The sequence below is a fragment of the Gopherus evgoodei genome, chromosome 6 (genome assembly GCF_007399415.2).
Source record: "Gopherus evgoodei ecotype Sinaloan lineage chromosome 6, rGopEvg1_v1.p, whole genome shotgun sequence".
In the NCBI taxonomy this organism is placed as follows: Eukaryota; Metazoa; Chordata; order Testudines; family Testudinidae; genus Gopherus; species Gopherus evgoodei.
Window position 1 is genome coordinate 61,486,915 of NC_044327.1, and position 25,963 is coordinate 61,512,877.

The following is a 25,963-nucleotide window of genomic DNA, read 5'->3' on the forward strand; positions in this document are numbered from 1 at the left end:
TAGTTGAAGAAGTCAAGTCGACCGAACAGCTCAAGGACTTAAATGTGGAGCAGACTTGGAAATTTGTCAAATCAACCATACAAAAACTATTTGCAATTTGCATCCCAAATAAGGAGGGAGGGAGGGGAATTGTAGGAAGAGACATGGCTGGATGAATTACCACTACGGAAAGATTATTAGGAATAATCAGAGAACATATAGGGAAAGGAAAAAGGGATTTGCAAAGAAAGCTGTATCTTGGAGGATAGAAAATACAGGAATAAAGACAATTGCTAAAAGTCAAGCTGAATAAGCTCTTGCCAAGAAATTTAAAAAAAATAAGAGGAAAATATTTTGGTAGTTATATAAATAAAAAGAATAAACAAGGATGAGATTAAGCTGCTATGCAGTGCAATGGGAAGGACATTAAAAATAATCGAGGTATGGCTCAAAAACTGAGTGAATACTTTTCCCCATCTTTCAAAAATGATCATATTGAACATATGCATAAAGACTGGTAGGGTAGGGATGGATCAACCCTTACTGGACAAGCAACAAGTCCTACTTGTCAAGTCCCTCTCAAATTTCTGAAGAGGTTGGAACGGCAAGCTTCAAAGCCTGTATAATATAAAGCAATGAAACTATACTGATCCAAAAGAAATTAAATCTGTCAAAGAGGACATGTGTACATTAGTTCTCTCACAATAAGTTAATTCTACATGTATTTTCAGATACAGTTTTAAATGCACACCATAACTTTTTTTAATTATATATATATATATACACACATACACACACATACACATACACACACACACACAAAATGGCACTAGTTTACTATGAACATTTTAGAATTTGTAACTTTAAAGTTGCATGAATGATGTTCTTTATTTCCTTAAGTGGTAACAGAAACCAAGCCAGACATGCCAAATCCATTGGGGTGGGGGTGGGGGCAAAAAGAGAGAACAAAACAGAAACTGGGCTTGCTTTGGCTTAATTGGCTTGTGAGTTGCTTGTTGGCTAGTTTTCGGCTTGTAGCTTGTTGGGTTTGTAGTAGCTTGATGCCTCTCCCCAACCCTCCCTTTTTTTTTGATCGGCTCCGGCAAGCAGGGGCAAGGAGGTGGAGAGAGTCAGGGGTGCACAGCAGGCCCATCAAAGTCCCAGCCTGCACGCTGGGGGCGATCTAGTCACAGAGTGTTGGAGTTCATAGGGACTGGCTTGTTTTGGCCTTGTTTTGAAATGGAATTGATTTTTGGCTTACTGTAAAAGTTGCTGTGATTATTTACCACGTGAAAGTTGGCAACTGTGCAACTCAGCAGTGCATTCTAATTCACTTAAAACTTATTTTTGAACCTTCAGCATTAATGCAGTCTACCATTAATGACTGAGAACTAAAGACATAGAAAATCTGAAGAAATTTTGTTCTACCCTTTCTGAACTGAGGAGCAAAAGTAGCCTGAATCCCCATCACTAACAACTTAAAACAGCTGGATAGATTTTTCTCTAAAAACAGTTTGGGCTAAGACTAAGCATAAAAAGCTCCAGAGCAAAAAGAAAATGAGAGACTATAGAGCAAGAAAGAATAAGTTGTGATGGAAACCCAAAAGTAGCCGTCAGTGTAGCAACTGCTGATTGCTTTTTAGACAGTAGCTTCTTAAATATCTGAACAGCAAGTACAGTTAAAAATAGAAGTATCAGACAGTTACAAATAATTGATGTTTAACAATATTTTTACATCATAACAAAAGGACTTACCCACTGAAACTGGAATGGACTTCAAGTGTAAGTTCCACATGTGTAATAATGAGCGGTTTTGAGTGTATTCAATTACTATTAAGTAAAATTTTTCAGAGAATCCATTTTGCAGGTTTCCTGTTGAAATTTAAAGTAACAAATTTTTTAGTGCAACATCTAGCATAGCAATAGTTAGCTAATATTTTTCCCTCTCCCACTATATAACTACAGGCACTAGTGCAGTGGTCCCCAACCTTTCTGTGGCCAGTAGCACATTCATGTTTTCAGAAGAGTGTGGCGGGCACCAACAATTTTTCAAGGCTTATTTTGTATTTGTACATTAAATAATACAAAAACATCATATTTAATATACATAATATATGAATCCATAAGATAAAAAAGGTAATTTTACATGTAAAAGGTATTAAATTAAATTATTCGGCAATTACTCTTTCACCTTACCATGTGAATTTGCTCTTTTTTATCTACCTGTAAGAAAATTAAGGAGTTTTTACAAAATAAATATCAAACAGTTTTCATCTTATTTATTTTTAAAAAGTCAAACATTGTGTAACTGCTGGTCCAAATATATTTATTATTCTTATTTTAACATGGAATGAAGCCTGCAGCCCTGGAGGCTGGCAGGTGCAGGGGCGCAGTTTCTCTCCGGCTTAAACAGCAGCCCCGCACCTGCCAGGGACCGAGAACACCGGTGCCCACAGCCTGCAGCCCCGGAGAAGCTGCAGAGAAGCCGCAGCCCCATGTCTGCCCGGGACAGAGAACACCGGCACCCGCAGCCCCGGAGTACTCTGCCCCTGGCAGGCGTGGGGCCTTGACTTCTCTTTGGCTTATGCCAAGGCCCCGCCCCTGCCAGGGACCAAGAACTCCGGCGCCTGCAGCCCCAGAGAAACTGGAGAACCCCTGTGCCTCCCAGGGACAGAGAATACTGGGACTCGCAGCCTGCAGCCCCAGAGTTCTCTGTCCCCGGCAGGTGCGGGGCCGTGGCTTCTCTCCCGTTGGGCACTAGGTGGGTGCACATAAATGCCCCGGCGGGCGCCGTGGCACCCGCGGGCACTGCGTTGGGGACCACTGCACTAGTGCCTTTACAATTAAAAGAGTATAAAGATTCCAAGTAGTCAGCATCTTATACAGAAAATGTTTCTTCTGTTTATTTGGTTGGGGTTTTTTTTTTGTTCCCCCTCTGAACCTGTTATTGAAAAGTTAAATGAAAATACTATCACTGAGACAATACAACAAATTCAAGGGAAGACCACCACCAGTTATATTAAAATCTTAAATCTATGCAACAACAGCTTTCATTTTATACTGTAGCATACAAAGTGCTAATGAGCAGCATTAAATTTTCATTTTTCCGGTTGAATGCATCGTGAACGATACAACCGTATGCTCAGTTCTTAATCAAATATTATGGATGAAGAGGTGTTAAATGTAGGAACAGTCACTGATTTCTGAGGCACTAGAATAGAATGGCAGATTAAATTTTATACAAATTATTTACATCTAGTTTACAATTTACTTTTGCTGTAGTAAAGCCAGCAGTCTGCAGACATACCATATCTTACACCTTAGCCCTTTTGGTCTTATTTCTGTGAGCATGCAGTGGAGCGGTATTCAATTACTTGTATCTAATATACATATTAGATACAAGTTAAAAAAGGAAGCTGTCAGACTTTTTTTAGAACCCTGTGTCCAAAGGAAGGGTTTAGCTGGTTGTAAGAATTGATTGCTCATCAGAAAGGAGTGTTGGAAAGACTTACAGCCACTCCACTTCCTAGTATCCTCTGGCATCATTTCCCTACCTTAACATTAAACATGGGACTCAGCTATCTATTTGCCTTTCATAATACCACAAAACAGTATGGGAAGCTACACATCCTGTATCTCCTAGGACCTGAAAGAGGGCCTACTGTACAAAAGATTATTGTTTTCAATAAGTGCCTCACTCTGTACTAAAAGTCATCAGTCTTATATAACATTTCCTACAGTATACAAAGGGTACTGGTAAAATGCTTCCTTGCCTTAGACCAAGGGTTGGCAACCTTTCAGGAGTGGTGTGCCGAGTATTCATTTATTAACTCTAATTTAAGGTTTCACATGCCAGTAATACATTTTAATATTTTTAGAAGGTCTCTTTCTAGACGTCTATAATATATAACTAAACTATTGTTGTATGTAAAGTAAATAAGGTTTTAAAAAAATGTTTAAGAAGCTTCATTTAAAATTAAAATACAACACAGAGCCGCCCTGACTGATGGCCAGGACCTGGGCAGTGTGAGTGCCACTGAAAATCAGCTCACAGGCCGCCTTTGGTACGCATGCCAGAGGTTGCCTACCCTGCCTTAAACCCTTAGTACTTTGTGTTCTATTTGTAATTTTGTTCCATTCATTTGAACTTATATTCCAATCAAATCAAGCACATCTTTGGCCTCAAAATATAACTGAAGTGCAAAAAGTCATTATATCCAAACAAATCAATAACCCTTTGATACATTCTTCACAGTCTTACTGAATTAAACAGTTAATACTGCTTTACCAGAGTCTGATAAACAGTTGCTCTTTTCAGGTATTTTCTCCTCATTGTTATTCAAAATGAAGTCTTCTTGAAAAACATGAAGTAACTGTGTTTTGCTGCCATGCTAAATCAAAAGACAAACAGTAAATAAATGAAGGGAGACATGGAATCTCTTATTTCTAAGCTGAGATCATCAAAAAATTGACAGGACCAAGCAAAATAATGAATTTTTAATAAAATGTATCTGAGATACCTATAATGCTCTCTGCATATGGGCAAAGGTCAGGTAGTTGGGTGTAGTTTGTACATTTCAAACAGTACTGGTTTCATCATCAGTGAACAAGGAAAGTTACAGATGTAATGCTCAATTTTAATGCCTTTTTAAAATCAAGTAAATGAATGTTCTTCACCACCATAAAATGTGTGCAGAAAAAAATCTGTTACTTACAAGCTCTGTAATAGCATCCAACTCTACAATGCACCCTGGCCTTGCAGTAGACTGTTGACTTATGATGTTAAAAACTTCACCAACATATTTCTGTAAAAATACAGTAATACAAGCAATATTGAAGTATTTTTTTAGTTCAATACTAAAGTTGATTAAAATATTACCTGGTGTCTGACATTTTCATTTTGGCATAGTGTTATTTATTTGTGGTTCGCTTATTCAAAGTCAGGGGTGAACGAAGTTCAGTTTAATAAAGTAACATTTATTAAAGCCAAAGAGATTTGTTTACATTCTATGGAAGTCTCCAGACTCAGAACTTTTACAGAACTCATACTGCTAGGCACTTCGTTTTAATTCTGTTCCAACAGTACAAACAATTAAGATTATATCTAATTTACAATGTTATGGGAATTTAAGCAAAGCAGTTCCGTGAGGCCACAATAGGAGTTAAGAATGTTAACACTGAAGTGCCACAGAATCTTTAAAGGCCTCACATGAAAGATGCCTCCTTGCACTAGGCTGACACACCAGTTCAGTACTGACTCAGAGGAAAATGCCACTTATTGAATCATCAAAACTACTTCTTACAGCATTAGGTGTTTCTTGGAGATTTTCCAGCCAAATAGTAGTGACTTGGCTCAACAATGCTGAGCTTTGGAGATCTGATATCACAAGGGAGTATGGCTGCAATGTTATAAGATTCTATTATACTTGCAGATGGACTTTACAACAGAGATATATTTTGCAGAGTTCTTATAGTGTTCTTCAGTTACCAAGTCTGACAAACTGATTTATTAGTTATAATGATGATGTAAGTTACATGTTTAAGTGAAGTTAAGTTTTTACTTACAGAAATTTCAGGATTGGATAGCTCACACAAAAGCTTTTTAGCATCTATTACAGCCTGATATAATCTCAGATACTGTCCATCACTTGCCACAAAGCAAGCACTTGGAGAATTGCAGTATGCACCTGAAAAGTATTTATGAACAATCAGTTCAATATTTAAGTGAATACACACTAGCTCCTTCCCTATTTTTGGCAAGAAGCAAATTACAATAATTTATTATTGAAGACTTAAACAAAACAGAAGAAAGCAGAACTTACTTCTCATTGATCTAATTTGTGTTTAGATATTTATTAATAAACATGTTCATATTCAAGAAATATGAAGATTTAATACTGAACTTCACCAAAAGGAAACTAGACTCCAACCTGCCTATTGAAGGAGACACTACCCTCAAGAATAGTACTCTCCTTGTCTGTATTAATATTTTTCAAACCCAACCCACTAACATTAACATTTTTTAAAAAAATTCATTATTTAGACCTAAGATTTTAAAATGAAGGGCAGTGACCTTCTCCTGAATTTGTAAAACATATCTATAGTGCCTTATAAATAGGAGGGCAGAAAATATCCAGTGGCTTTTTTTAAGGCTACCAAAATTAAGGGAACATTTTTCTTAAATTTTAGTCTCTGTTACCTTTCAGAAAATCCACACTTTGGAAACGAACCAGAGATAATCTAAAAGTTCCATCATTCAGCATATTTAGATTCTCTATACTACTAGCACCATTTTTTTCTATTCTAGTTGTTTTAACAACTGAAGATTTTAAGTATTCTAATTAATTCAGAAAACTTACCAAGACAGTAACTGGGTATAAGTGTAGGCAGCCACGCCACATTAGAAAAAGCTGAAACATGGAGAGAATTAATTCGTGCAAGTTCAGAAACTCCTCCAGAAAAGGATAATGGACCAACTGGATCAACTCGCCAAAGAATAAGCTCACTATAAACTGCATTGGGATCCTGGGATGTTACACTTGTAGTGTCTCTATTCAGAGATCTTAAAGGCGACTCTCCAGAATTTGAAGTATCATTTGTCTGTTTTGTGCTGTCAACATCTGGTGATCTCAAAGCATTATGATGAGAAGTTGTCAGCAGCAAAGGTAAAACTGAATGACAAGCCAAGTCATTAAGATGAAAACGGTGACCACAATATCGAGATTTATGTGAAATACTGAGCACAGTAGAAAAAGCAGATTCCTCTGCAAAACTAACTAGCCACTGGTTTAAAGATCCATCTGCATGTTTTGAAATCATCATAACATTGGGGGTGAAGATACTTAATTTTAAACTGTTAGTTGATTTATTGTGGGCAGAAGAGATAAGCATAGATGAGGAACGTGTAAGGCCAAGGGGCTTCTGTTTGCCTTGTTGAATAGCGAGGTCAACGTTCTTGGTGCAGGCATACATCACTATACTTCTGCAAAGAGAATTTGCATCACCTGTTGGAAAAGCTACTGGAATTCTTGAAACAAAAGACACCTAGAGTTAAAGGGGGAAAATAATATGTATTAGAACAAATAAAGAGGATATTAATGTACTCATTGAATAATAAATATATATGTGAATCCAGAAAAGCCATAATACCTGCACCTGGCGAAACATACCAGGCTGATATTCATCTAGCCAGTCCACATGCCATACCAGCAACGAACCATCCATGGGATGAATACTGAATAGCATGTCCGCATTTTTGCTCCACTCAGACAATAGTATTTCAATCTCATGATCAATAACAGCAGAAGATAAAGGAACAAAGCCAGAATTTGGAATAGATTTCTCACTACTCAGTTCTTTCTTCTCTTGATTTCCTTTCTGCTCTTCTCCACTATCAGCAGCTTCTGGCAGAAGAACACACATATAAAGTAAAGTAAAGAAACCCATGAAGGAAAGCTACATTTGGAAATTAAAAAACTGTATAGGCAACATTGCTTGGTTATTCAAAACTTCCTTTTAAGCCTCTTCTAAACCATTCATACAAACATGGATTTAAACAAATTGAAAGGATAATGATGTAATCTCTAAACCAAGTTAATGCTACAGAATTGAATATATTTCTGTATCTGACTGAGAAAAGTGTAGTAAGTTATATTATGTACATCAAGCTATTTTACAACACCTTCTTATACATCTACCAAAAAACATATGATTAAACATGGATTGGTAATTATACCAAATGGAATTAAGCTGACCAAAACTCACTTAGAGCATTTTAAAAAACAAGTTGTATTAGATTATTCATGAAAGTACAGAAAATGAAATTTTTTTAAACCCAGAATCTGGAAATTCAGAGGCTTTCAGGAATAAATGCATCAAATTCCTTCCAACTGGCTTCATTTATACCCAAAACTTGCCATTTAAATAAAAGTTACCAAGTTATGAACACAGATAACACTGCTCTACAGCCAAAATGCTTCTGAAATAAATGTAGTCCAACTTTACTAATTCTGGGTCACTGAGAACGAAAATGATGCTTAAAATTGTTGATTGGCTCTAGTTTTCAAGATATGCTATTGGGTCAGTATATACGACCCTTGACTTGGGAATGGCAGAGGATAAGTGAGTTATAAAGGGAAGGGATCTCAATTTAAACCAGAAATGACTAAAATACATCTTTGACTGGATCTATGAATAAATCTATGACTGGGTTTGGACAGTACTTGCTTTTTAGGCAAAACAATGAATGATGCAATCTGAAGCTGGTATTGCATCATACATGATTTGAATTGCATCATGTTATTCCTAGAAGTCATGGACGATGCAATCATAACGAAGCTTACATCACTCTGCTGAACAAATTGCCCTATATCAGCTCTAGAAATCATACAGTGTCCTGCTCTCTTCTTTGTCAGTGTTTGATTTTGCAAAGGGACACATTTCCGTTTAGCCAAAGTGAGCAGAGATGCCTCGTACTTGTGTGAACAGTGCAGATAACTTCTGCTATGTTTGTGGTGAAGTGACCTTTGCATCACAAAAGCGCAGTATAACCACTATAGTTAAGAAAGCCTGTCACCTTTTTTTTGGCTGCAAAATTGGAGATCAGGACAAGAGGTGGGCCCCACACATATGCTGCAACACTTGTGCAACAAATCTTCACCAGTGGTTGAAGAGGAAAAGGAAATCTATGCCTTTTGCAGTGCCAATGATTTGGAGAGAGCCAACAGATCATACCAGCAATTGTTACTTCTGCATGGTGCCTCCAGTTGGGAAAGGTGTGTCAAAGAAGAAAAAGTGGACTGTGCATTATCCAAACATTCCATCAGCTATATGCCCAGTACTCCACGGAGAAGGACTGCCGGTTCCTGACGCACCAGAATCATTCTCACTTGAGTCAGACGAGGAAGAGGACGAAACTTCTGGTCCTGAACCATCAGTGTCACAGGACCCACATTTTCTCCCATCCTCCTCCTCTGAACCATACCTCATAACACAAGGTGAACTGAATGACCTTGTCAGGGATTTGGAAATACCCAAGAGTAAGGCAGAGCTGTTGGGCTCCAGACTACAGCAGTGGAATCTCCTGGCAGGCTATCAGGGCAAATGGAGCCCATCAATGCTTGCACACTATTGCCGGACAGTGACAAGAGATGCTCCATTTAATGAATACAAGAGACAAGCCAAGAAGCGCCGAGTAGACACTGAATAGGACTAAACTATGTACAGAATAGTTTTTTGCCTTTTGTTTCATAATCAATTTTATTTATATAACCCTTTTGCTGATTTTTAAAGTGTTACATAAACAGGACAGGTGAAATATTATCATGTAAAGCAACCATAAACACATGAAAAGACCTAGGTTTACAAATTATGATTAAAACTCTACTATCTACACAATATACATAGACATAAAATGTAAAAACTTAAATATCTTAGAAACTGTAGCCAATCAGTTGCTTGAATTGTCATATTTGAATGCAGCACATCAAAATAAATAAATAGCACATTTTATCTCTGAAGCAGACAACTTCTCAAAAATTGTACACCAGTGTAATCGAAGTAGCAATTTTAGAAGCATAAAAACTGTACAGTTCTTAATATTTTTTAAGACCAGGCTTCAGGCTTTGTGAATACTACAAAAATTAAAGGTCAACACGTTGTCCCGAGTTTTCAAAATGGCACGAAAAGAGTTTTGGTTGTTTTTAAACATTCTGTTGCAGAGGTTACTAAAACACTGGCTGCATTTTGCTAGCACAAGAGCCAGAAAATAAAAGACCCATTTTTTAATTGTTTAAGGCAAATAATGAAAACAATCATGAAAGCACATTTTTAAATGTTTATTTTAAAAAAAAGTTATGTTGACAGAAGTGTCTCTTGAAAAGCTTCATTTTTAAGTTCTGCCTGCAGCAATCTGCTGCGTAAAGAGGAATATAGATGGAATAGTGCACAGCTTTTATGTAATCTCGACTCCAAATATTTGGTGCCAGAACAACTACTTTAAAGAATAAAGTACCAACATTCTGCAGTGTTCAGGCTTGCATCCCGTAAGTGGAAGTGTGCAGAAACCTCCTGAAGGTGTCTGAAATTTCAAACAGCCTCTTAGCTTGAAAAAAACCCAACAACCTCAAAACGAAAGACCTATGCTTCTAGAAACAGTAAGATGAATTCCCCATATTCCCAGATGGATTCAGTCACAACAGTGAGTGCTGGCCACTTCACACATTAAACCACACTTCACTTAACGCACCTACCCGATTTCTAGCTGGCAGGCGTCTATAGCACAAAACCACCACACACGGTTGCTATAAGAAGACTATAATTGGCAGTATCAGCAAAAAGGCAAAGAATGAAAAAGCACAAAGCTTGAACTACCCTCTCCCCACTACAAGTGATCCGTTCAAAACAGCTTAGTATAGTAGAGTACAGAAACCTGTATTAGCACTAGATCACATCTGTTCTGTGGTTAGAGAGATAGGCTCAGTTTCCAGCCCTGCCAATCAGCTTCTTACTCAGGGTGAGAGAGAAACAGGCCCATGTGAATAAAGCTTGGGGCACAAACTTCAATTTTCTTTAGTAGGTGTAAGATTTAATCCTTCTTAGCTTAAGTAGAATTTTATATTAATGCAATCTAAACTGGCTCTGTGTCTAGGCCTTGTCGCTAACACCCTTCACCCAGTTAAGCCTTCAACTCCTGGCTCCCCAATTCCTTGACGGTAAAACAAAAACCCACAAGGGCAGATACAGAGGTGCTCCAAAGTGTATTTTAAGCAAGATGTGGTCCTCGTCAGACCATAAATCACATCTTGTAATGTGTAATGGCCTAATGAACCCAAAGCAGTGCACCATCAACTATTACCCGAAAAGGGATCGGGGCAGTAGGGGGAAGAGGCGGTCAGGACACTGAGATAAGTTATGTCCCATTTATCCCTGTGCTTTTATAGATCATTAGATGCTAGTGGTCTAATGATAGATATTGCAACAGAAATACCACTATTTCCAAACTGACCAACAATTGGATTATGCTAATCGGGATGCAGGACCTGCAATGCTCTGATCTGCTCAGAAGTCTTCTGGAGAATTGTCATGAGGTACTGCAAGCTAGAATTAAGAAGACTAGGACAGCCACACTGGGTCAGACCAATGGTTCATCTAGCCCAGTTGTCTATCTTCGGACAGTAGTTGGTGCCAGATGCTTCAGATGGAACGAACAGAACAAGTGATCCATCTTGTTGTCATGTCCCAGCTTCTAACAGTCAGAGACTTAGCGACACCCAGAGCTTGGGGTTGCATCCCTGACCATCTTGGCTAATAGCCATTGATGGACCTATCCTCCATGAACTTATCCAATGTTTTTTTGAACCCACTTATACTTTTGGGCTTCTCAACACCCCCGGCAAGGAGTCCCACAAGTGGATTGTGCACTGTGTGAAGAAGTACTTCCTTTTATTGGCTTTAAACCTGCTGCCTATCAATTTCATAGGATAACTCCTGATTCTCGTGTTACGTGAAGGAATAACTAAAAATTCCTTATTCACTTTCTCCACACCATTCATGATTTTTAGCACTATCATATCCCTCCCAAAGTTGTTTTTTTTCCTATGCTGAACAGTCTGAAGCCTTTTCAATCTCCCCTCATATGGAGGTTGTTCCATACTCCTCATCATTTCTATTGCCCTTCTCCTCCCTTTTCCAATTCTACTATATCTCTTATAAGATGTGGCCAACAAAACTGCATAAAGTATTCAAGGTATGAACATATCATAGATTTATGTAATGGCATGATGAGGTTTTCAGTCTTATTTATCCCTTTCCTAATGGTTCCTAACATTGTTAGCTTTTTTTTGATGGCCACTGCACATTGAGCAGATGTTTTCAGAGAACTATTCACAGTGACTCCAAGATCTCTCCCTTGAGTGGTAATAGGTAATTTAGACACCATCATTGTGGATGTATTAGTTGGTATAATATTTTCCCATGTGCATTATTGCGTAGTTATGTACATGGAATTTCATCTGCCATTTTCTTGCCCAGTCACACAGTTTTGTGAGATCCCTTTAACTTTTCACAATCAACTTTGAACTTAACTATTTTGAGTAATTTTGTATTATCTGCAAACATTGCCATCTTGCTGTTTACCCCCTTTTCCAGATTGTTTTCTGACAATGTTGAGCAGCACTGGTCCCAGTACAAATCCTTAGAAGACCCCACTATTGACCTCTCTCCTCTGTAAAAAATGACCATTCATTCCTATCCTTTGTTTCCTGTCTTTTAACCAGTTACTGATCCATGCCAGGATCTTCCCTCTTATCCCATGACTGCTTAGTTTCCTTAAGAGTTTTTGGTGTGGGGTTCCTTCGATTTCTGAAAGTCCAAGACGACTACATACACTGCTCACCCTTGTCCAGATCTTTGACATGCACCAAAGCTGGGTTTACCAGCCTATAATTGCCAGGATGGCCTCTGGAGCCATTTAAAAAACTGGTGTTACATTAGCTATCCTCCAGTCATCTGGTACAGAGATTGATTTAAGCAATAGGTTACCTTGACCTTTAAGGTTGCACAGTAAGTGTGGAAGAAGGTCTTATTCCTGGGCCACCAGAACACCAAGAAAGTATGCTGCCCTTGCTTTCCCTAGGTTGGTTCCAAGGAAAGAGGAGCCCAAGATTACACCAGGCTATGTCAGCCTGACCAGCCAAATGGCCAGAAGAAGCCCGCAGGCCAGTGTGACGTACTAACCAGGTCCCCTGAACTGCACTCCTGATTCAGAAGACCACTCAAGCTGAAGAGTCACTCCTTTTATTTTTGTTAACCAACATTTTTTTCTAATTTGTTACTGGATTAATGATAGCATTCAAATCATGCCTGGAAAGCAACCAAGTGATAGCAAGAGTACAAGACTAGTTCGTAAGCGAAAGAAGATTGATTTAGAGAAGAAAATGTTGTAGTTTGTTTTTTATGCTTGCACAATATACGTTTCCAACTTACGCAAAATTCGGGTTATGCAAGGCTTTCCAGAATGGAATGATTACGTAAGTCGGGGAGCGTCTGTATTAATTAATTTCAACATTTGGTTTACCCAACAAAATTACAGCACATTATAAAGAATAGAAACATATCTATGATATGCATTTTACCTTCATCTGATTTGCCATCCAACTGATTTGACTCTTCAGTGCTGGTCTCTGAAGAATGCTGCTCAAAGCTCTTTTTAAGATGCTGCAAAAATACTTCCACGGAGAGGGTAAAATGTAGTTCTTTATTGTTCAGCCAGTGCACGACAAATGGCCCACTTTTCTCTTCATTCTCACCGAGACTCAGAGATGTGATAGAAGGGAGCAGAGGAATGTCTGCAACGCCAAGAAGTTAATGTGATTTCCAAAAGAGGAAGAGGTAGTAGTAATGTGTACCAGTGAAAAAGGCAAAAAAGTTATACAACCATGTGCAAGCCTAACCCTGATTCACCTGAGAGATTCTACCACCATCCCCTCTGGCCAGATATTCTGCTCCCAAAGGCCCTATATGTCATGGTTTACACCAATGGAAGCCACCAGAGATCTCAGGTGATTTTAGCCCACTGTACACTGTTTTGTAGAGCAGAGATTTCACAAATATTTACCCATCCCCGATCCTTTACACTATTTGCCAGGGCACCACTATTACACATGCAAAAACACACAAGTAAATGATACAAACAAGTTTCAGATGGGTATATAATGTTGTACCATCTGAAATATAGGATGCAGGAGTGCAGCCACTTGTGACGTGCTGAGAATTCTAAATGGTGCACCTGGCAGCAGCAGGCTCTTCTTATATGTAACCCACACTACAAGTTCTCCCATACTCCCATTTTATGCAGCAGTACAATGTGCTGAGGCAGCTATAAATTCAACATCCTGTGAGATAAAGCATTTTTGAGTGCAAATATGTTATTTTCTCCATGGAAATTGGTACTGCCTTTAAACTGCTCAAGCAGGTAGTTATGCCAGGACCATAACAAGGAAATGGAGAACAAAGAAATATAGGAAGAATGAGGGAAATGGAGGAGAGCACACAGGGAATAAAATTATGAAAACAGAAATACGGAAGCAGACACAAGAAATTTCAGTTCTTCCAGAATAAGCTTCTCTTGTTAGTTAACCACAGAGGGCCAGCTCTCAAGATGATCTATCTGACATTAAGATGAGTTACAAGGGAAAATTACAATTAATTTAAGAAAGGAACATACCAAACAAGAACATAATGTGCAGGCTGACTTTTGACATTCATATACATTTACTGAACTTTCAATATTTTTTACAGTATTTTTTAAAGGAACCCTCTTTCCCCACCTTTGCACGCTAAAATGTATTATTAAGAAGTCTGTCAAATGGAGTATTGTTTCTTCTTTCACTCTAGCTTTTACTCTGAATCAGCTGTAATGCTGTTTCTTGTGAGGTTTAACAGTACTCACTAGGACTTTACTAATGATTCCTAAGGAGCCTTCAAATCCTCCCTTCCTTCCTCCAATTAAATACTATCATTTCCAGCCACCTTAATTTATAATCACAGCATGCTCCACAATTACATTTACCCTCCTTTGTAAATGATTTTAAGATCTATGAGTGAAGAGGGCTATGTAACAGCTACATATCATTAGTAAGCCTTAAGTGGTTTCATGATAATAATGCTTACATAAGTGTACACACCCTATATTACACACATGAAAAAATATTAAAAGAATATTAAAATTGTAATGCTAAGCACTCAAAAATGAAGTACAATAACTCCTGACTTAACATTGTAGTTATGTTCCTGAAAAATGCGACTTCAAGTGAAACTATGTTAAGCGAATCCAATTTCCCCATAAGAATGAACGTAAAGGGGGGGGTTAAGTTCCAGGGAATTTTTTTTTGCCATACAGTACAGTACTATAGTGGGGAGGTGCCCCTGCCTTACCCCACACAGGCACAGCCCACTGGCACAGGAGACAATGTTTCAATCAAGGAGGCTGAAGGTGCTATAGGCTAGGAGAAGCACGTTGCGCAGGAGCAGCTTCCTCTACTCTGCAAGCACCAGGTGCGGGAGGCTCAACCCTCAGCCCACCCACATCCCTTCTTCCCCCAAATCTCCACCCTTAACCCACCTCTTCTTCCCACCCCCCTCTACTCTGCACACCAGGTCCTTGCTCCTACCCTCTCCCTCCTGCCAACAGCAATCAGCTGACTTGCAGAGTTCAGGAGGGAAGAGAGAGGACATAATGTGCAGGCTCCCCCCTTCCTCATGAACACCGGCCAGCTGATTGCCGCAGGCAAAAGGTGGGGGAAGGAGGGAGAAGGCGCTGATCTGTGGGGTCTGCTGGCGGGCGGGAGATGCTGAGGGGGGTATGGAAGTTGATAGGGGGCTTCCAGCTGTGGACAAAGCAGGCAGCCAAACAACGTTATAGCGAAGCATTGCACAACTTTAAATGGAGCATGTTCTGTAATGGAGCAGGGATGTAAGATCGAAACAACGTTTAGCGAGAGGATGTTAAGTGGGGAGTTACTGTACCAGAATTAAGGTTTCCTCTGCAACCTTTATTTGGACCCACTGTACACATGCATTGTAATACTGTAACATGATCACATACCACACACCTGCATTATTCAGGACACAATGCACACACACCTGCATTATTCAGGACACAAGACGGAACTGCTCTGGGATAGCCATTAATTGTAGGTTGCTCATTTTCTGGGTGACTGACTTGAGACATGACGGTCTGATTTGCAAAAGTGCTGAGAACTCACAGCTGATATCAAAGCTGTGCTTTGAACATATAAAAGGCTATATAATGCTAAGTACTATGAAAAAATCAAGTCCTAGAGTCTCAAATTGGGCACCCAAAATGAGTGGATACTTTTGACCTTAATCTGTCAGTTCCCCACCTGTAAAATCGAGATAATACACCCTCACCTCACAGTGTTGTTGTGAAGCACTCCAACAGTATGGCAATGAGCACCAAAGAAAGCCATGAGGAATTGGTAATTCTGTCTTCAGAGCAGGATTTAAATAGTTTGCAATGAATACACATAGGATCACATATTAAAATCATGAGCAGAAGAGGTAAATTAAGGTTACATAGAGAAAAGTCAATATTGCATTCTTTATCATACATCTTAACTGCTCATAAATTACCTGTAGCTGGGTTGATGCTGGCAGCAATATGAAAGTGACAGAGTGCATTTGCATGCAAAGGAGTGTTCCTATGAACTTCATGAGGATCTTGCTGATGTGGGGAATATCCAGTATGTGCTATGAGAGCAAGTGACCTTCTCCTTCCTCGTCGAAAGGGCCTTAGATTTAACTGTGTGGAGAATAAGTCATTTTAATTTTGTTTCCAAAGGAAAAAAGGAGGATTTAATCTATACATTATTTTCTAGAAAAGAAAGCATGTGAAATTCTAACCTAAAGGAAGTAGCTTTTACAGTTAAAAAGTACACTGGTGAATTTACCAACTGTATTGTTCATAATGTATCTTCCATAGAAAAGGGACTACATATTAAAGGATGTTAATGTCTTTAGAATCCTGTAGAAAGCTTGTATGTACACAGTGTTGCCTTGAATAGGCATAGTAAAATTCAGAGAACTTTGTACTCCAATGTACTGGACTGTACTTGTACGGTCTTCATGCTGAGACCAAATCAAATACTGTGTCCTATAGCATTTTTTCAAGTGGAACACAAACCATGAACATTCAAGTTATTAAAAAATATACTGAATTGGCTACTATCACCAAGTCTCCATGGTTGGATCAATACTTCATTTTCAACCCTACAACCACAATCTCAGATCCAGACTCTAAAGCCAAGGAAGGACTGCCATTATCAACTAGTCTGACCTCCTGCACACTGCAGACCACAGAACCTTGCCAGCCCACCCCTGCAATAAACCCATAACCACTAGCTGAGTTACAGAGGTCCTCAAATCTTGATTTAAAAGACTTCAAGTTACAGAGAATCCACCATTTACTGTAACTCTATCAGCAAATGACCCATGTCCCATGCAGCAGAGGAAGGCAAAACAAAAAATGAAAAACAGGGTCGCTGCCAATCTGACCTGGGGAAAAATTCCTTCCTGACCCCAAATATGACCATCAGTTAGCATGCAAGACCAACCAGATAGACACCTGGAAAAGAATTCTTTGTAGTAACTCAGAGCTCTGCCCATCTAGTGTCCCATCTCCAGCTGTTGGAGATACTTGCTAATACAGGCTCTTATAAGTTCAGGATAGTGAGTACTAGGTAGATAAAGCGAGTTAGGCTTATGTTTGTTTTCTTTATTTGCTAATGTGTATTTGGCTGGAAGGAGTTCACATTTGTATTTTGCTGAAAGGATTTTAATTTGTACTTGTATACTTAGGCTGGGAGGGTATTCCCAGTGTCTATAGCTGAAAGACCCTGTAACATATTCCATCTTAAATTTACAAAGATAATTTTTACTGTTTTTCCTTTCTTTAATTAAAAGCTTTTCTTGTTTAAGAACCTGATTGTATTTTAGTCTGGTGAGACCCCAGGGGACTGGGTCTGGATTCACCAGGGAATTGGTGGGGAGAAAGGAGGGAAGGGGGAGAGGAAGGTTAATTTCTCTGTGTTAGAATTACTTTCTCTCTCAGGGAGAGTCTGAGAGGGGGAGAGAGAAAGAGGGGGGAAGGTGGATTTTCTTCTCTGTTTCAAAGATTCAAGGAGTTTGAATCACAGTGATCTTCCAGGGTAACCTAGGGAAGGGAAGCCTGGGAGAGGCAATGGTGAGGGAAAGGGTTTACTTTCCTTGTGTTAAGATCCAGAGGGACTGGGTCTTGGGGGTCCCCGGGCAAAGTTTTGGGGGGACCAGAGTGTACCAGGCACTGGAATTCCTGGTTGGTGGCAGCGCTACAAGTACTAAGCTGGTAATTGAGCTTAGAGGAATTCATGCTGGTACCCCATCTTTTGGACGCTAAGGTTCAGAGTGGGGATTTATACCATGACACCAGTTCATATCCATTTCTTCTTGTGCCAACACTGGCCCTTATCTTAAATAATTCCTCTTCCTCCTTGGTATTTATCCCTCTGATGTATTTATAGAGAGTTATCATATCTCCCGTCAGCCTTCTTTTGGTCAAGATAAACAAATCAAGCTCTTTGAGTCTCCTCTCATAAGGTAGATTCCTTAGATCATCCTAGTAACCCTTCTCTGAACCTATTCCAGTTTGAATTTATTTTCCTTAAACATGCAAGACCAGAACTGCACACAGTATTCAAGATGAGGTCTCACCAGTGTATTGTATAATGGTAACAACTCTTCCCTAACTCTACAGGAAATACCTCATCTGATTCATTCTTCAATTGCATCAGCTTTTTTTTTTTTTTAAAAACAAACAAAAAACCAAACAGCTACATCATATTGGTGGCTCAGTCATCCTGTGATTGACCAATATACCAGAGTCTCTCTCTTCCTCTGTGGCTTCCAACTGGTAACTCCCCAGCTTACAGCAAAAATTCTTGTTGATATTCCCTGAGTACCTGGCCTTGCACTATTTCATTCCATTTCTATTAAACAAGTTTTCAAGGTCATCCAGATGTTCTTGTATAATATTTCAGTCCTCTTCTATGTTGGCAATACCTCCCAGCTGTGTGTCATCTGCAAATGTTATTAGCACAAGCCAATATTTTGTGCCAAGGTCATTAATGAAAATGTTAAATAAGATTGCTCCCAAAACCCATCCCTGAGGAACTTCACTAGTAGCCTCCCCTCCAGCCTGACAGTTCATTTTCCTCATGACTCAGTCTCCATTTTAAGCAGTTCCTTATCCACCTTTCAATTCTCATATTAACCTCCATCTCTCCAATTTAACTAATACATTCTCATGTGCAACTGTCTAGAATGCCTTTGTGAAATACAGATAGATTGCATTTACTGGATTTTCTTTGCATGGAAAATCTGTTATTGCAAAGGAAGATCAAGTTGGTCTGGCACAATCTACCTTTTGTAAAACCATGTTCTATTTTATCCCAATTACCATTTACTGCTATGCCCATAATTACACTCTTTCAAAATTTATTTTAAGTCCTTGTGCACAACTGAGGTCAAACTAACAGGCCTGTAGTTTCCCGGGATCACGTTTTTCTCCCCTTTATTAAACATAGGCGCTATGCTTGCAATTCTCCAGTCATAGGATATGATCCCAAGTTTACCGAATAGTTAAAAATCCTTGATATTGGGCTATTTCATGTGCCAGTTCCTTTACTATTCTTGAATAGAAATCATCCAACCCTCCTCCTGCCCCCAGGTGGCACTGAGTTTGGCTTCCACCTTGGAGGTGGTCATTTCTTCTTCTGTATCTTTGTTTCCACTAGCCATGCTAACACTGTCACCAAGTTCCTCATTAAAAATGGAGGCAAAATATTTGCTTAAAGTGTTGTAATTATTTCCTTACTCCCCCCCCCCCGCCTCAAAAAAACTCTAGACAAGTAAGGTTCAAAATTTTCAGGAGAGACATGGTCACCTATATGATATATGATATTGCTGAAGTCAAAAGTCAAACTTTCCTATGTACTAATCACCTTAGTGTTGTTGCAATTTAATACCCCATTGGCATGAAAAACTGCACAAGAATTGACAGTGTAAAAAAGTGTAAAGAAACAAACCTCAGATATCTGTCAGTTCAGTTCAATCTACCCAGATTCTGACTACCTTGTATGTTCAGGTTTTATCCTTTCTCAGTTTGTCATTCTCTCATTCCTAACTTTGTTGTAGATAGGCTAATAACATTCTCCCAGTTTTCTCCCTTTTTTTAAAATGAGAAAAAAAGTCTGTCTCTTGCACTCCCTTTGACTTAGAACATATAAGTAGATAGTTTTTCCCCATTTCAAGGTCTCCTTTGGTTACACTGATTACCAACACTGGTTGAATAGCTTTTTTTCTCTGGGCTTGCACTGTGCTGTCTTCTAGTTTCCAATTCTACGTTATAGTCACCAATTCCAGGTTTTGTAAAACCTGCTGCTTTAGCATGTAGTAATACCTTGTTTTAGTAAGTTTCTTCTCTGTTGGGGTTATACAGATCCTGCAAAGCTCATCTGTAGGCAATGGACCAATCCCCTAGAGTTTCATTGTAAGATCTACAGATCTTGAAACTTCAGACTTTCAGACCATCACCCACACTATATCCTCTGCTTTATGCTCTTCATCTGGGAGACAAAGATCATCCATCAAACCCTACCAATAAGTTTGTGTAGCAGCTGTCTGTCCTTAACTTCTCTCCACAAGTATTCAAAGGCACCTCAGGACATCATTTTTACCTAGCACTTTTTCATCTGAGGGAGGCAGGCAGACAAGGACCACTCTCCACAAATATATAAGGCCTTACAGAAAACACAGTCTTATCTAAACCTCACGCAAGGTAGCAAGAGAGGAAAAAATATAACCTTCTTCCACAGTATCATCACTGCTTTATCAAAGAGGCAAGAGAACATCCCATAACTCCTGTGGTAACCAGATAACCCCGATCACAGGTACTTCTCAAAGCACCATCCTAACTGGGGTTCCATAGCATCTACACCCTAAATGTAAAGTTGCTCTCTATCATACACCATATTTTTTCCACATTAAACTAAAAATTATGGAGTACTCTACTTCAGTCCTCAGAACATGAGCACTGGTAGATGAATGAGGAGAATATTTCAAACCTTTTCCTGCTGCCATATATAGGTGCATGGAGGGATACTATTTTACTTTGTATCTCTCTGCTCCAATGACTTATGGATTTAGTGCAACAATAGCCTTTATCTTCCCAGTCATTCATCCTGGTGTCTTCTCAGGACCTCAAGGAGAGGGTTTTGGCCTTAAGACAAGAGGTAGTGAAACTATCAAGCCACTGTCATTCCTGTAGTGAGGCGGCCTGGCTCCCAGCCGCCCCAGAGAGAGACAAGCCCTTCCAGATGCCAAAGTGGGCGGAGCCACTGGATCCTGCGCCCATCCCCCCGAGGTCAAGGTGCAGGAGAGGACGTATAAAAGCCCAGCCCCGGGGCTCTGAAGCTGCCTGGTCGTCAGAGAGGCCAGATGCTGGTGCTCTAGTTCCTGCTGGGGAGACTCCTGCAGCCTGTGACCGCCCTGAGGGCTAGCCCTACCCATTGAGGCTGGATGCCAACCAGACGCAGGAGAAGCTAGTAAGCCTACCGGTGAGAAGGGACCCAGAGGAGCTGCCCAGCTTACCGCTCGCGGAGTACCCCGAGGAGCTCATGGTACTTGATGCCGTGGAGGAAGCCGATCAAACGCAGGTACTACTAGAGGGGGAGGTCGGAAGTAGCCTGGGGGCAGCCGACCTTGGTCTGGCTGTGGCACACCCAGAGCCGATGTCAGTGTGTTGGGGCCAGGATCGCCACTGACACCGCAGTGGGTCGTCTGCCACTGCTAGGGCCCCGGGCTGGGATGCAGTGGAGTGGGCGGGACTGCGTCCCCCCTGCCACCCCACTCACGGGTGGCAGACTCCCCCTTGCCCCGATGCTCAGGACCAGGAGCCTGGGCTTTGCTCTTGAACTGTTTGTTTGCTACCCCGCCCTGACCCAGGGCCTGGGCTTGTTATTACTGAACTCTGTGCTAAGCCCTGCTTGAGGGTCTGGGCCCTGAACTGGTTGTTTGCTGCCCGCCCTGACACAGGGCTGGGGCTTGTTATTGAACTATTTGCTCAGCCCCTGCCGGAGGGCCTGAGCCCTTGACTCTTTCCTGCCCTACCAGGCTAAAATCACCAACTCACCAGACTTTTTTAATTAGGCGGCCTGGCTCCGAGCCACCCCAGAGAGGGGTTACCCCAACAACACACGCCTACAGTCCCCTTTGCCCGAAGATGTCCAAGATGGGCTGTTGTGGAAGGAATTGCGACTGGGACTGACATGTTCTAGCACAACTGACAGATTTCAAGAGACCTCAAACTTCTGTATTTTAAATGTCTTTACTCAATATATTGTCTCCATTTATGTGACTAATACCCTCAGAGATGCCCAGCTTTATCTGCAACTATTGGATTTTTCTTTAAATAGCTCATTTTTCAAAGCTAACATGCATACTGGAAGGCATATTAGCTGAAACAATTAACTTTAAGAGAATACTGCAGATTGTTCAAGAAAACAAGTTTCACTTCATTTTAAACATTCACATCAGAAATGTAACTCTAAAAGTTACTCAAACTTGTTTTTTAAAACACTCTTTCCAAAGAAATTATTAAAAAAAAGAATTATTCTCAGAATATATTCAGTAAATAATTTTTTAATAAATACAAAAAAAGATGTGATTTGTAAGCAGACAAAGTACTATCCAATAGTTCTCACCTCTAAAGCATTTTGCATTCGTTCCTTACTAGAAGCATTTCTTTTGAAGTTATTGGTTAAGTTCACTGGTTCAGTCCAATGGTTGTATCCACCAGCGCATGATAAACTATCATTGGGTAACAAAGTCTCTGCCCAGAGACGGCATACATTATCCTTGCAGCAAGTCAGCAGTACATTGCATACAGCACCACTGAAAGAAAGTTTTAGTCAGATTGAAAAAAATAGTTATATTCTGAGCACCCAAATACCCACATAAAACAACGAAAGGTAAGAACTTATATATAAATTTCCAGAATTATGCATGACACTATGCCTTAAGTAGCATATTAAAAAATTACAAAACGAAGTTCTTTAATTAACCTAATAAATACCCTCAGAAAAGTAGGTGAAACTTTGGAACCCGAAATTGATTTAATGGTGCAACTATTTTAAATATTAGAAGTTTAGTGAACGGTCATAAATACAGTACTGGTATGTGCTTTCCGCTACCTCAAACTCGCAGTTATGTAACTATGCAATACTGGATCTTTGGTTCCAGCATACAAAACTAGCCATTTGGATGGAAAAAGTGAACTGTATTTTATCATTTTTTGTTCTTTGAAGCATTCTACAAATAATAATCCTTAGCATTCCCTTGTGAGATAGGTATCCTCATTTGACAGGTATGGAAATTTGGACATAGGTGAATTTGTTCAAAAGTATGGCCAAAGTCATACAGCATGATTATACAATAGACAGGACCATGTAATAAGTTCTTTGTGACCACTTCTATGCTTATTTCTCTAAACGTTATTTGCATTATAATAGAATCAAGAAATCCCAATCAAGATCAGAACTCCATTGTGCTAGGCACTATAAAAACTAGACAGACATTCAAGTTCCCTTCCCAGACAAGCTTACAATTTTGTTTAAGACAAGACACTACAAGGGGATGTAACAAATGATGGTTATATCTCTAGTCTGTAGGCATAATTTTGTGATTCCATGCAAGAGTTGCTAAGGAAATGGTAATAGGTATTGTTTTGTGTACATTCTCTCTCTCACTCACAGACACACTCACTCTACTTAAAAATTATCAGATGGCAAATTCCTGTTGGCATGATAGTAAAGATGAATTTGACAACTGCCAAGATAGTAGCTTTGTGGAGGACATTCAGTATATAAGAGGTAGTACACTATGTATGTGGAGTTCAAGTGGGCAGTCAAGACTGGCATTCTTAGAGCACAGGAAGTGGAGGGCAACATAATACAGAATAAGTAAGGAGCACACAGTTGTGAAGGGCCTTAGGCTGCTGCAGTTGCACTCACTGATAACTGACTTAGAGAAATGGGATTCAAAGAAAGCCAATTAGCAGATGACAGCAAAGATTGTTAATTGAATAAATGCTTTGTATGACAAGTCTGTGTGCTGTATCAGGACAAACACTGGAGAGACAGAATGGTTTAAGATTGGCCCTGCCTTACGCCAGGAACACTTACCATCCCCACATCTTTTCTGCATTCTCACAGATTTTATGATGAGAAGGGTAGTAACTGCTGCTGAAGACACTAGTATTGTTTGGGCAGGAGAAGCTATAAGACTTATATTTTTCAGATAATAGTCATATTGGAGACCAGCTTGGATTGAATGAAAAGACTATTTGTGAACATAAAAGCATAAGGCGCTAAAGTGGGACTTTATATCAGTACGCAGAATACCAAGCCCATGGTGATAGAAGAAAATGATGTCAACACTGGCGGACGTGTTATTGATGAGCAAGAGTACAACAGAGTCAATGACTTTGTTTATCTTGGAAGTACAGTACAGTTAATAACCAGCTCACTGAAGTAGTAAAGGCAAGAACTGGCAAGCCTGTAGATCATTTCCTCATTTGCCAAACATCAAGAAGAGTAAAAAGATAAAACTACATGCTAAACTGAGATTATACAACTTGGAAACATGTTAGATGGTAGAAATACACAACAGAAGGCTGAAAGCATCCCACCAGTGTTGTTTAAAAAGCATCCCAGGAATGCTTTGGAGAGATCACGTAACCAAGGTGGAAGTGCTGCTCCACACAGGTCAGTAATCTGCTCACTCAGTAGACAGACATATTTTACACACAGGCCACAAGATATCTCCCAAATAATTCCTAGAGCATATGTTTTAGAAAAACAACCGCTCTTGATTTAAAAATTGACAGTGATGGACAATCCACCATAAACCTTGGTAAATTGTTCCAATAGTTAATTACTCTCACCATTAAAAATGTACACCTTATATCCAGTCTCAATTTATTTAGTTTCAGCTTCCAGCCACTGGATTGTGTTTTACCTTTCTTTACTAAAAAGATATTAACTACTTGTTCCCCCATGTGGATACTTAAACTGTAATCAGCTCATCCCTTACTGTCCCTTCATTGAGCTCATCGAGTCTAAGGCATGTTTTCTAACACTTTAATAATTTGCGTAGCTCTTCTCTGCACCCTCTCCAATTTATCAACATCCTTCTTCAATTGTGGACATCAGAACTGGACAAAATATTCTAGCAACGATCACATGTGACCAATATAGATGTAAAATAACCTCTACTCCTACGTGAGATTCCCCTTTTTATGCATCCCAGGATCGCATTACCGCTTTCAATCATATTGTCACACTGGGAGCTCATCTTCATCTGATTATCTAGGGCTCTATGAAATCTGTGTTCATGAGAGCATGGACAGAATCAAAACATTAATGCAGAATCCTGCTCTCACCAGCACTAAGACAGCAGCAGCAGGTGGGTACAGCAGGCTGCATGGCTGTGCTACGTGGAGACGCACATAAGAGAGTCAAGCTGCTCTAGATCAGGAGCCTCCTGATCTGCTGTCCAGAGCCGAGAGGAGGTGGGCTGATGTCAGAGGGTCCCTCCTTCCCCTGCCCGTGTACCCAGTCTCTGCTGAGCTGGGGTGGAGGACAGGGGAGTGCCTGTCTGTGCACCAGCCTCTGGTTCAGGAGGTTGCTGCCAGCTGAACAAGTATTCAGGCTGGTGAGCGTGTTGCTTAGAGACACAGCATGCCGACACACACCCCCTGCCTCCCTCCCCGCATCTCTATGGACTTCTTCTGTTACTGTTCATCCATGTCAGTTTTGTCATATTACAGACTGCTACTTTAAAAAGTGATTTAAAATGTGTTACTTTAACCGTATACTGAATATCTGCAGGATGTTCTGTTTAAATTGTATGGGGTTTTTTTTTGTAAAAACAGTTTTTCCCATTGCAATCCAATTCTGAACATTTTTTATGCATTTATAGTAAGGCTACTTAATTGTTGTTAATGAATCAAATGATTTTTTTTTATTAAAGACAAAGATGGAATTCTTTTTTTTAATGGAAAAAAATGAAAATCAGAAAATAAATCAGAAAATGCAAAATTAAACATATTTCATAGGGCCCTAATTATCCACCACAACCCTCAAATCTTTGTCATAGTCACTCCTAGCCAGGATAGTCTCTCAACCTGTAATTCTACATTCTTTGTTCCTAAATTTATCCATTTACATTTAGGTATATTAAATGCATACTGTACCACACAGATAGAAGGAAACTGGGGTTCAGTGTGAATGACCATTTTATTTAGGTCCTAACATGTCTGTCACCATGATATGTTGGGTCTTTGGGAAAGGATTTTGATTTTGTACTGGAT

General features: G+C 39.7%; 1 protein-coding gene across 4 annotated transcripts in view; it reads right to left on the bottom strand.

The window, feature by feature from the left end:
- The window catches only part of DMXL1 (Dmx like 1), a 142,677-nt gene that overhangs the window by 76,085 nt on the left and 40,629 nt on the right, over window positions 1–25,963 (bottom strand). For all 4 annotated transcript variants that reach the window (XM_030567264.1, XM_030567265.1, XM_030567266.1 and 1 more), the window contains 9 exons: window positions 22,296–22,485; window positions 16,132–16,300; window positions 13,113–13,325; window positions 7,129–7,382; window positions 6,339–7,023; window positions 5,545–5,666; window positions 4,695–4,784; window positions 4,268–4,370; window positions 1,735–1,851 (listed from right to left, as the gene is read on the bottom strand). In XM_030567264.1, coding sequence (XP_030423124.1) covers window positions 1,735–1,851; window positions 4,268–4,370; window positions 4,695–4,784; window positions 5,545–5,666; window positions 6,339–7,023; window positions 7,129–7,382; window positions 13,113–13,325; window positions 16,132–16,300; window positions 22,296–22,485 — 1,943 coding nt within the window. The remainder of the gene's footprint in view (window positions 1–1,734; window positions 1,852–4,267; window positions 4,371–4,694; window positions 4,785–5,544; window positions 5,667–6,338; window positions 7,024–7,128; window positions 7,383–13,112; window positions 13,326–16,131; window positions 16,301–22,295; window positions 22,486–25,963) is intronic.